Source organism: Podarcis tiliguerta (assembly GCF_965153285.1).
Source record: "Podarcis tiliguerta genome assembly, chromosome: 1".
NCBI classification, from domain to species: Eukaryota; Metazoa; Chordata; class Lepidosauria; order Squamata; family Lacertidae; genus Podarcis; species Podarcis tiliguerta.
The window spans coordinates 111,116,569-111,128,628 of record NC_139534.1 but is presented as its reverse complement, the minus strand read 5'-3'; the positions used below and the strand labels follow the sequence as shown (position 1 = coordinate 111,128,628).

The following is a 12,060-nucleotide window of genomic DNA, read 5'->3' as shown; positions in this document are numbered from 1 at the left end:
ATTGCTGAGTAAGCAGGGGCTTGGAGTCTCCAAGGAAGTCTTGCCTGAGAGCAGAACTCGCATTCAAAGTCAGGCAGTCCGGAGGCCAGGGAATCCAGATGATCACAGAGCCAATGGTCTGGATGGAGAGCAGGAAGCAGCAAGGTTTGGCCCGGGACCACAGGCGTTGTTTCCAGCATCTGACTGCTGCTGAGAGCTCCGTTGAAGAAGGCCAGAGCCAGCTGGTTCTCATCAGTGCCTTCTCCTCTGCGCAGGCTGATCAGTTGCAGGTGGAGTCACCCCACTTCCCTCTTCAGGCTGCTGTTAAGCAGGTGAAGCTTGGCCCATGGCATGCAGTACAGTGGTACCTTGGGTTACATACGCTTCAGGTTACATATGCTTCAGGTTACAGACTCCACTAACCCAGAAATAGTGCTTCAGGTTAAGAACTTTGCTTCAGGTTGAGAACAGAAATCGTGCTCCGGTGGTGCGGCAGCAGCTGGAGGCCCCATTAGCTAAGGTGGTGCTTCAGGTTAAGAACAGTTTCAGGTTAAGAACGGACCTCCGGTACGAATTAAGTACGTAACCTGAGGTACCACTGTACTCCATCTACTTTTGCCTCGGACTCCACACACCACTGGGACGCAACCTTCGGAAGGCTGCTTACAAGGGAACATGGCCCTTGGGCTGGAAAAGGTTTCCCAGACCTTAAAGGTCAACACCAGGACTTTGAGTTGTGGTACTCTGAGCTCCAAGCTGAAGGCATGGGCTGCTTTTGAAGTTGCATCAAAGTGAAAAGCAATTCCAGTGTCGCCTCAAAGAAGCAAAATTTCTCCCTGTTGCTGGTCAACAGCATTTGATGTCAACCATAGTTTATGCCTTTATTCTGGCCTGCTTGCCTCTGCTACCGCTCCATCCCCCCTCCCCAAATTCATTGACACCACCAGCAGCGGTTGCTGCAGCTTGCTGAAATGTTGCTGAAGTCAGCAACTCTGTGCACTGCATTACAGAATCCACTTTAGGGAAACGGATGCAGCTGTTCCCTTAGCAGTTTCTCTTACAACCTCTCTTCAGTGTTCTGCAACTGCTATAATGGCAATTCTGCCATGGTGGAAGATAAAGCCCCCCCCCCAATAGCTCAGTCTGCAATGCAGTTATGCCAAAGGCAGGAAATTGTTCTGGGGACTTGTTCTGTCATCAGCTGTCAAGGTTCAGCCTGATAAGTATGAAATAATGATTAAAAAAGAGGAACCTTGGATTCTGTATCAAGTACCTTTATCTCACCGATAAATAACCACAAAGAGCTTCCAGAAATCTGGAATGTGGGGGAATGGCTTCTAGGTAAGAGAGCATGACTAGAACACTAGCATCTATCTTGTAAAGTGCTGGCTGTTAAGCCCTTGCCAAAAGGGCTGTGTTGATTTAGTGATGAAGACTGCAATCCTAACCCCACTTACCTTGGGGTAAGCCTGATGGAAATCAGTAGCACTTCTGAGTAGCCATGGTCAGTAAGTAACAGGAAGAGCTGTTCAACAGTGGAATGATCTCCCTTGGAAGGTTGTGGATTCTCCTTCTTAGGATGTTTTTAAGCAGAGGTTGGCTGGATGGCCACCTGAGAGCCAGTGTGGTGTAGTGGTTAAGAGCGGTAGTCTCGTAATCTGGGGAACTGGGTTCGCGTCTCCGCTCCTCCACATGCAGCTGCTGGGTGACCTTGGGCCAGTCACACTTCTCTGAAGTCTCTCAGCCCCACTCACCTCACAGAGTGTTTGTTGTGGGGGAGGAAGGGAAAGGAGAATGTTAGCCGCTTTGAGACTCCTGAAGGGGAGTGAAAGGCGGGATATCAAATTCAAACTCTTCTTCTTCTTCTTCTGTCATGGATGCTTTAGTTTAGATTCCTGCATTGCAGGGCGTTGGGCTAGAGGACGCTTGGGGTCACTATGGATCAGGGTTGTGCAGTAAGGTTGTTTTCTGTTGGAGTGTGCCATTGCTCACTTTCTTAATCTCCACAGTTCATTGGAATAAATTTCTATTCCTGGACCTTTGGCGGACGCCTCTTCTGGTTTGGCAAGCCATTCTTTCTTTACGTCTTAGAACAGCAAGGTCCTGTTCAGATGCTCTAAAATACTCTCCTTGCTTCTTGGGTTCGCCATGCTAGCAGGCACTGTTGCCCCAGTGTCAATTTACAGGAACACAGTGAGCAATAAATATGCCACCGGGCTCATATGAATTTCCCCTGGGAGGTAGCATCTGTTGGCATGGATGGGCATTACTGTTCTGGCATTGGCTTCCTCTTTATGACTGGGTCTATCAAGGAGGCCCTGCATAGAATAGCCTCCACCAACCTGGTGCTCTCCAGGTATTTTTGGCCCCAGTTTTTGTGGTCCAAAAACAACTGGAGGGCACCAGGTTAGCAAAGGCTGGCACAGAGCACAACATGGGCCAGAAGACAGCAAACCATAGGCTCTGGTCAAGCCTGTAGTTTCCTTCAATGGGTTGACTTCAGTGGGTATTCACAAAAGTCGTACTGGTTTGTTCCAGTGTGCATAAGATACACCAGGCATCCCCAAACTCAGCCCTCCAGATGTTTTGGGACTACAACTCCCACCATCCCTAGCTAACAGGACCAGTGGTCAGGGATGATGGGAACTGTAGTCCCAAAACATCTGGAGGGCCGAGTTTGGGGATGCCTGATATACACTGATCACAACACCTAAATTCAGGCTCCTTGTGAGAAATTATTGACTCTGGAGAAGTCAATAGTAAGCTTGAAGTTGAAAGGGTGTGTGTGTGTGTTGTGGGGATGGGGGGGAACAGAGGGGAACCCACTCCTTTGAGTAATTAATTGCCTTTTTTTAAACTGTCAGATCTGAGCCATGGGCAGCTGTGAGGTTAGAGTCAGGAGCTGAGAGCAAGGAGTTTAGTTAGTGGGGCAGAGCCTGAAAACAAGCTAAGAGCTACCCCTCATCAACAATGATGCTTCAACTTGTTCCCCTTATATTCACCACACATGACAGCTATGCACAGAGCCAGGAGCTCCTGTTTTTTTTACCCTGACAGTCCCAGCTGTTGACTAAGGGCAAGGGTAGCCAACTCCCATCCACCCTGATCACTGACCATGGTGGCCAGGACTCCTGGCACTTGTGGTCCTACAATATCTGGAAAGCATTGTGCTGGCTACCGCTGACTAAGCAGGGGAGCAGTTCACATGGCTATTCTGCTCTGTTCTTTCTTTTTCCCGGAGAGCTTATTCTAGGTTAATGAGGAACAATTCTGCTGAATCCTGTTTCACAACTGCAGAGCATGCCTGTGGAAGCCACTGCTGAAGTGGCGTGCGGCAGGTTCAATTTGTCAACATAAAGCAAATTGAGCAAGAAAAGAAAAGAAATGTGCATTGCCCTTCATGTTGTCATTCTATGCCCTGTGAATTGAAGAGCAAGTAGCTAGCCCTAACTGACTGACAGTAAAGATTTCAATAGATTAGTACCTTTCGGTGTTTATTAATGTAGCCAACCACCTTTTTCTTCGCTATCAACAATTGAGCATTTCAAAGAAAAGAATTCCTGGATATATTTTGCATGCCTCATCTGGTGAGTAGGATGAAAGCAGCAGGCAGAGTGTGAGTTACCACAGCTGTGTACTGATGCATAATTGTAGACTCATAACAAAGGATATTTGGAAGAGGTTAGGTCTTGTTAGGAGCTGCTCCTATGGAAGGTTAAAACTGGAGTTCATGTTACCTTCAGATTAAATTAGGTACCTAAAAGGATGGCATAAATTGAATTAGAGCTGGACTGACATTTAGACCATCTGGTCCTCTTCCAATTGTATGACACCTCTCACCCATTCCCCTCAGACAATATGTAACGGATACATTTTTAGTGCCCAATTTTCATAATATAGCTGTTAACTTGTCAGAGGTATATCATCTTTATATGTAAACATTTATATTCCTGTGAAATCACCGCAGCCCACAGATAATGGAAAGATAGCTTGCAAGGTTGCTGATGTCTGCTGCTCAGAAGTAAGTCCCACTGTATTTAGTGGGGCATACTACAAGCGTGCAAAGCCTTCCAGCTCTATAATTCTATTATTGTATGACTATCTTTGAACTTATTTTGGTGCTGAAAATATTGAATGCAGCTTTTATTATCCAATGTTACAGTAAATGATCTCCCCTTTCCTTTGGATGAAGTAGTAAGGTGTTATTCAGTTTACATGCACCCCCTGCTTATTTGAATGATAGAATGTAGTGAAGACTTATTCTTTTGGTACAACCCTAGAGCCCTTTTCTACAAATGTTGCTGCTTGTAACTCTTGGAGAGGACTGTGGTGTAAATCAGGGATGGGGAACCTTTGACTTGCCAGATGTTGCTGGAATACAGCTGTCCTCTTTCAGGACCATTGGCCAAGCTGCCTGGGACTGATGGGAGCTGGAGTCCAGCAATGTCTGGAGGATGACAAGTTCTCGATTCCTGGTGTAAAGTGATTTCTGCATGTGGGCATGGAAGCTGCAGTTGTGCCACTAGCTTATACTACTAGAATTTGGGATTTTGAAATAATATTTATTACGTAAGTATCCAGCCAACACATACCATCAGTGAAAGGATTTATGCTAGCACAGCTTAACTTTCCTTCACGCTCCTCCCCCTGCGCCTTCCCCAAATCTGCTCTGGCATATTAGAAGAACCTCTTGTACAGATTTAGGGGGCACGGGCAGGGAGGAGAGGAGGAGAAACTTCCATTGCAAATGTTTAAATGCTTGTGCTGACAAGACACATTAGTTGGTCACCACCCAACATAAGGACGTGGGTGACGCTGTGGGTTAAACCACAGAGCCTAGGACTTGCTGATCGGAAGGTCGGCAGTTCGAATCCCTGCAACGGGGTGAGCTCCCGTTGCTCGGTCCCAGCTCCTGCCAACCTAGCAGTTTGAAAGCACGTCAAAGTGCAAGTAGATAAATAGGTACCACTCCGGCAGGAAGATAAACGCCGTTTCCGTGTGCTGCTCTTGTTCGCCAGAAGCAGCTTAGTCATGCTGGCCACATGACCTGGAAGCTGTACGCCAGCTCCCTCGGCCAATAAAGCGAGATGAGCGCCACAACCCCAGAGTCGGCCACGACTGGACCTAATGGTCAGGGGTCCCTTTACCTTTACCCAATATCTTATCCTTATATGACGTTTCCAGATGTTGCCAGTCCACAGATCCAGAACTGCTTATCTTCCGTAATGGTGTAGCTTTCAGATGCTCTCTGACCATTCACTGACTCCAGCATTTAGTGGTCTTTAATTGATGCAGACATTGCAATTTCTGTGGTAGTGTTTTTAGTACCATCTTGTATGTGTGTGTGAAGTACATTTTTAAATGTGATTGCTTTTATGACTGCATTATTTTACCTTCTTTATTATTCATCGCCTTGGGTGACTTTGTGCTAAGAATCCATTCGTAAATATTAAAACTAGAATGAGCTGGACGTATAAAGAAGCAAATGCTGACATTTAAGGCAGCTTGTTAATGGTTCCTTAATGTTTCTATACTGTGCCCTCTCCAAACAAACAGGAACATACCTTTCCCAAATGGCACCATCTCGCGGGGGAAAGGGCTGTGTCACAACACTGGCAAGTCCCCTATGAGGCACAAGGATCTGCCAATTTAATGTGCATGTTGCATAAACTGAGATTTGTCATTGCTTTTAATGAGAGAGATTAAAACCTCTTTCGTGACAAGTTAACAAACAGGCACAAGAAAACGTGTCATGCTAGGGAAAGCAGACTCTGAAGATGCCTCTTGAAGGCTCTAGACAGTTTGAATGTAGGTTGGAAGCAGGCATATTATTTGTGGTAGCCCTTTTCAGATGTTTTGATGCAGGGATGAGGAAGTGGCTTCGGCTGGTGGATGTAGGAAGGGCCATTGTAGCACATCTGCTTGGCATGCATGCAGGTTCAATCTCTAGTATCTCCAGCAGTGTTTGAAATTAGCCAGGCGCCAGGTGCATTTTGCACCTGGCTTTCAACCACTTGTGACCAGGTGAAGATGCCTGGGCGCCAGGCTGGCACATGACATCTCCACCATCCAGAGGTGCGTGCCTGGGGATCATTGGATCTGGGCTGGTTTCACACACTGATACTCCATCCTGTAGAATTCTATCAGTTATATTTTATCTGTACCATCAGAATGCAGTCACCATTAAGAAAAAGAGGTCAGAATAGGCCAATATATATGTGGACTGTCCCTGGATCAAGTGACTTTTCTTTTTTAAGTTCTCAAAGCTCTTAATCTAGCTCAAGGTTGTCATATGAACTAGCCAGATGTTTAACTAAGAATCAATCACAGGCAGTCCATCGTTTGAAAAATAAGTCATTAGAGCCGTCTTGCCCCAAATTGACAACTAGACATTCCATTTTCATGACTGTAACATTCGTTTAAGGAGCCAATTGGCACCTAGCTTATATATCTGAGTTTCTGACACTGATTTAGTTAGGGGTGGGAGAGAACCCAGCCTGAAACCCTGAAAGCCACTTTTGCTCAGTGTAGACCAGGCATGGCCAAACTTGGTCCTCCATCTGTTTTGGGACTACAATTCCCATCATCCCTGACCACTGGTCCTGTTAGCTAGGGATGATGGGAGTTGTAGTCCCAGAACAGCTGGAGAGCCAAGTTTGGCCATGCCTGGTGTAGACAGTTCTGTGCTAGAGGGTCCAACTTGGTCAGCTTCCTAACTTTCCTGGTGGCAGCCATGGTTTTTTTGTTTCTGTTCAGTTCCTCCCCAAAGCTATGGAATGTCATCATCACTCCTGGGTCCAAGTTGCTGTATGTGCAGCCAAAGCAAAGCATGGCAGCAAGAAGCCCCATGCAGCTGAGGCTCTAGGGTAAGGGTTCAAAAGAAAGTTAAGAAGAAATCATTATAATTTAAGGGAAAAGAGGCGTTGCTGCAGCCTTGCAAGCCCCAGGACAGCCCCCCTCCTCCAATTTGTTCAGCTATTCTATTTACCATTTAGGCCCACACTTTGACTAGAGCCGACTAAAAATGGTGTGTGCATATTTAAAACTCTCGCTAGCATCAGTGTAGGTGTAGTGCTCAAAATGTCAATTTTTGCTGGTGCTGGTAGCTAGATTGTACCCAAAATTATCAAATGCCAGTGAAGTTGATTGCTATTAGGATCAGGTTATGGGAATAGCTTAGTAAATTTATTGACGCTTTTAATCATTTTTCAGAGTTTAACAGCCTTTGTGAATGGATTGCATTTTGCATTATTAATTGTACATTGAAAAGTTTTCAGGATCTTTCTGCCTTGCTTCCTATAAACTTGGTGATTGATATCTGCATTTATACCCCACTTTTTCTTGAAGGAGCATGAAGTGTTGCACACAGTCCCCCCCCCCATTTTATCCTCAAAACAACCTTGTGAGGTAGGTTGGACTGTGAGACTGTGACTGGCTCAAGGTTACCCTGTGAGCTTCATGGCTAAGTGAGGATTTGAACTCTGGTTTCCTGGATTTTCTACAGCACTCTAACCACTACACCCACCCCACACATCCTAGAGTTTTGAAGAAGAAGAGGAAGAAGAGTTTGGATTTGATATCCCGCCTTTCACTCCCTTTCAGGAGTCTCAAAGCGGCTAACATTCTCCTTTCCCTTCCTCCCCCACAACAAACACTCTGTGGGGAGAGTGGGGCTGAGAGACTTGAGAGAAGTGTGACTAGCCCAAGGTCACCCAGCAGCTGCATGAGGAGGAGCGGAGATGCGAACCCGGTTCCCCAGATTATGAGACTACCGCTCTCAACCACTACACCACACTGGCTCTCAATAAAATGTGCTTGGTTAGAAGGCGCAAAGGGCAATGGGAAGCTGACATGATGATATCCTCCAAAGGTTTTAGACTATAACCCCTATCATCTCTGACCAAGCTGGCTGGGGCTGATGAAACGTGTAACACTACCCTGGGTATAGTTGGGCTAGGGCACATAACATACAATGTTTGTTATGATAGTTCACCCAAACTTGCAGTGAATAGGAATTTATTTTCAAAGGAGACAGAACTGTATAAATAGAATACCTGACCACACTGCTCCTTTTATAAGATGCAAAGAGAAAAGGCAAAAATAACCCCTTTGCTTTCCTGGGAGGCATTAAGGCAGGTTCTCTGAAAGATGATGTCACACTTCAGGGAATTCTAATACACCATTTATCGGAAATGCTGTCTAACATGTGCAGATTAACCTTTGACTTTTGACACCATTTCTCTCAAAGTCTTGAAATAATATGATCCTTCTGGAGACTGTGCAATTTATAAATGATCAAACACAGTTACTAATGACTTCAGGTCGGCGCCTCAATCCCGACATACTGATGTGAATGAGAAACACCTGTGAGTGTTCTTGATGCAACCCAACTCCCATTGAAGTGAATGGCACCACTCCTGTTCGCCAAGAGATTGGTTCTGCCAAGAGATTCATTCCTGTTGCATGGTCCTATGTGTACAGGGTGTTCAAAAAGTCACTCTACACTATACTGTAAGTAAATGTCCATAGGTGTAGAGTGACCTTTTGAACACTCTGTACATCTTTATGCATTGTTCTGAAAATCAGAAAAATAGGCAGAGGTAACATTTGCAGGATTCCTGGCTTTATACATCTAAACTGAGTAATTATTTAGTTCTCCTGCTTACCGATTGAGAAATAATAATAACGGGTGCAATTCAACTATGTCTTCCTCATAGTAGCCTCATTGAAATTAATGAGCCTGACTAAGTTAGAGCCATTCAGTTCAACGGCTCTACTCTGAGGAAAACTTTGTTAAAATATTAATACAAATACAGAAAGACTATTGCATGTGTTATCGCAGCAATTCTTATAACACTTCTGCAGGGTAGGTAAGTATTTTAGCTTTGAGGGTTGAGAGAATAGCTGCTTGCCTGAGGCTTTAGTGCGTTTATGACAGATACTTGAACTAATTCACCGCTCCCTCACTTCCCGCCATTAAACTACAAGGGTGGAACAAGAGTTGCTTAGGAAGTTTTGGCCCCAGATCACAGACTCTTATTCCAAGCCTCTGATAGTAAACTTATTATGGCCCTCCTGGCCCTCTGCATCATTATTCTGCTAAATATTAACGAGTTAATAATCTCATAATCTGTGTGAAAGACAATGTGACTCATGGTATCTATATCCCTACCACCTTCCAAGCAGGGCTGATTTCCTTGGTGTATGTGGTGGGATTTTAATGAAGAAACAGTTCAGGGTGCCACTTTTCCAGTTCAATTTCCCCTTTTATAAAAGTTGCTTGCAGTTTGACCCTTATTTTAACCATCTACCTGTATATGGTAGCGGGAAGGTAAACAGCGTTCCGTGTGCTGCGCTGGGTCACCAGATGCAGCTTGTCACGCTGGCCACGTGACCCGGAAGTGTCTGCGGACAGCGCTGGCTCCCGGCCTCTAGAGTGAGATGAGCGCACAACCCTAGAGTCTGGCAAGACTGGCCCGTACGGGCAGGGGTACCTTTACCTTTACCTTTACCTGTATAATTGAGCTTGCTAATGCCAGGATGTTTGTGTTATTGTTAACCATGGGTAGGCAAACTAAGGCCCTGGGGGCCGGATCCGGCCCAATCACCTTTTCAATCCACCTGATGGTCCGGGAATCAGTGTGTTTTTACATGAGTAGAATTTGTCCTTTTATTTAAAATGCATCTCTGGGTTATTTGTGGGGCATAGGAATTCATTCACCCCCCCCAAAAAAAATAGTCCGGCCCCCCACCAGGTCTGAGGGACAGTGGACTGGCCCCCTGCTGGAAAAGTTTGCTGACCCCTGTTAACACTTGTGAACAGTCACTGTAATAGCACACTGCATTCTTATACTTGTCTACTCAGATGTAAGTCTCATTTAGTTCAATAGGGCTTACTCTTAGGTAAGTGTGTACAGGATTGCAGCCTTAAACTTGATCATATTGGTCACAAGGTATTTTTTTGTTTTGTTCCTTAGCATTTCATTTCCCTCTGACCTTGCTTCTTATGACCCCAACCCCTCACCATGTGCATGTATTTGCCTGCTAACTTGGAACAACGCTTTGTACATCTGATGAAATGAACCTCAAAAAACGTATGCCACTATGTTCTGTTTTGAGGGACGGCCTCATCAGTAGCAGAGTCGTGATCTAAGATCAGAGTTCCAGTTTAGGCAATCACTGCAAGGCAAGGGCAAGGTATAGATTGCAGTTCAGCACCTTGGATAGCTCCATGTGTGTCAAGTGGACAGAAAGGGATGGGAATGCTTGATGGCAAGATCTGGTGTTGTAGGAATATAGAACAGCAAGTCGTCTTAAGCTCATAAAAAGCATAATAAAAATTCATGCCAAGTTCCACTTTTAAAAACAGCAGTTACTGGGCAGAAGTCTAGGATCATTGTTATAGGGTTTTAATCCATACCAGGGCTGGCCCTATTAGGCAGAGTGAGGCAGTCACCTCAGGCAGCTGATTTTGATTGCCATGAAAAGACAGCAACTTATTTATAGACTTCAGTTAGTAGGCAGGGTATAAATGCTCCCAAACACACACACATAAACAAATAAACTACCATATTTTTCCTCTGAACAAGACTAGGTTTTTTAACCAAAAAATTAGGTTTAAAATTGGGGCTCGTCTTATACACGGGTAGTGCTGAGGGGTGATTTCTTAATTTGGAATCCCCCAAAATACATGGGGGCGTCTTATACACAGAAAAATCATGGAAATCATTAGTGTATTCTTTGTGCCAGGGAGCAGGAGATATGCTTGTGGGATTTTCTGCTTTAGGTACCAGAATGGCTTGACCAGTTTGAGGTATTATAGATTGTAATCAACCCATTGAAACTAATGGAGCCAAATTAGTAATGTCCATTCATTTTAATGGGTCTGCTCTGAATAGGACTAATATTGGATAAGTGCTTTGTGCCTTGACTTTGTTGTGGGGGACAGTGGTGCCATTTGTTTCTCCGTTTCAGGTTGCACAATATCCTGGTTATAATAATTTTATTTATTTGCTTGTTTAAAAAACTTATATACCACTTTTCATTTATGAATCCCAAAAATGGTTCACTGTAGGCATAAAAGCCATTAAAACAAATATCAACAATTCCAGCAACTGCAGCAGCCAGAATTCATTATCAACAGCAAGGAAATTCCAAGGTAAACAGAAAGATCTTTAAATCTGTGAAAACATTCCATTGTTGGTGCTTGCCTGATCTCCATAGGGAACTCAATCCATAGAATGGGTGCTGCAACAAAGTAGGGTCCCCTCTGAATCCCAGCCAGCTGAAGTTTTGATAGGTCGCAATGCAGTCAGGAGGGCCTCAAAACTGTAAATCTAAAAGAAAACCAAAACTCTTGTTATCAAGCAGAGGTTTTAACCTCATTTGCTTTTTTGTTTTGTTTTAGTGACTGTTCCAGCAGCTGTTCCCTTGGCGTGTGAACCTGAAAGCAATAAAACCAAGACACACAATCCGGGGCCACGACTCTCTATTTCCTCCCCCCGGACAACTGTGATCGCCAGCATGGAAGCCCCATCACAGGGTTTGCAGACAGTCATGAAGTGGAAAACGGTGGTGGCCATCTTCTTTGTGGTTGTGGCCTACCTGGTCACCGGGGGACTTGTGTTTCGTGCCCTGGAGCAGCCAGAAGAAAGCAGGCAGAAGGACAGAACAGCCAACGACAAGGCAGATTTCCTTCTGGAGAACAAATGCGTATCTCAACAGGAGTTGGAGGAATTGATTAAGGTGAGAAAACTAGAAGGAACATACTAATGAAACTCACTGACACTGCGTTCTAGATTTGAAGTTATGGGAAATGATGTAAATGAACTATGGCAAGCATCGGGCTTGGGTGCTCCTCCCCCCCATTTTCTTCAGTTTTAAGATCATGGGAATGAAATCAAAAGCATCTGCCTTTGGTTTTAGGTGAAGTGCGGGTTTCTGTCATGCCTGAAGCCGAAAACTGTGGCTTGTTAAAATTATGGTTAATGAGAATGTGTCATGCTCAAAGTGTGGTTTTACTTGAGGTGTGAGGAGTTCAAGATAGTATACATGGCTCTCCCCCCCCATTTTTATCTTCAC

General features: G+C 44.8%; 1 protein-coding gene across 1 annotated transcript in view; it reads left to right on the top strand.

Moving 5' to 3' along the window:
* Positions 1 to 12,060, top strand: part of KCNK10 (potassium two pore domain channel subfamily K member 10) — an 80,544-nt gene that overhangs the window by 21,332 nt on the left and 47,152 nt on the right. The window contains exon 3 of the mRNA XM_083448313.1: positions 11,387 to 11,724. Coding sequence (XP_083304439.1) covers positions 11,387 to 11,724 — 338 coding nt within the window. The remainder of the gene's footprint in view (positions 1 to 11,386; positions 11,725 to 12,060) is intronic.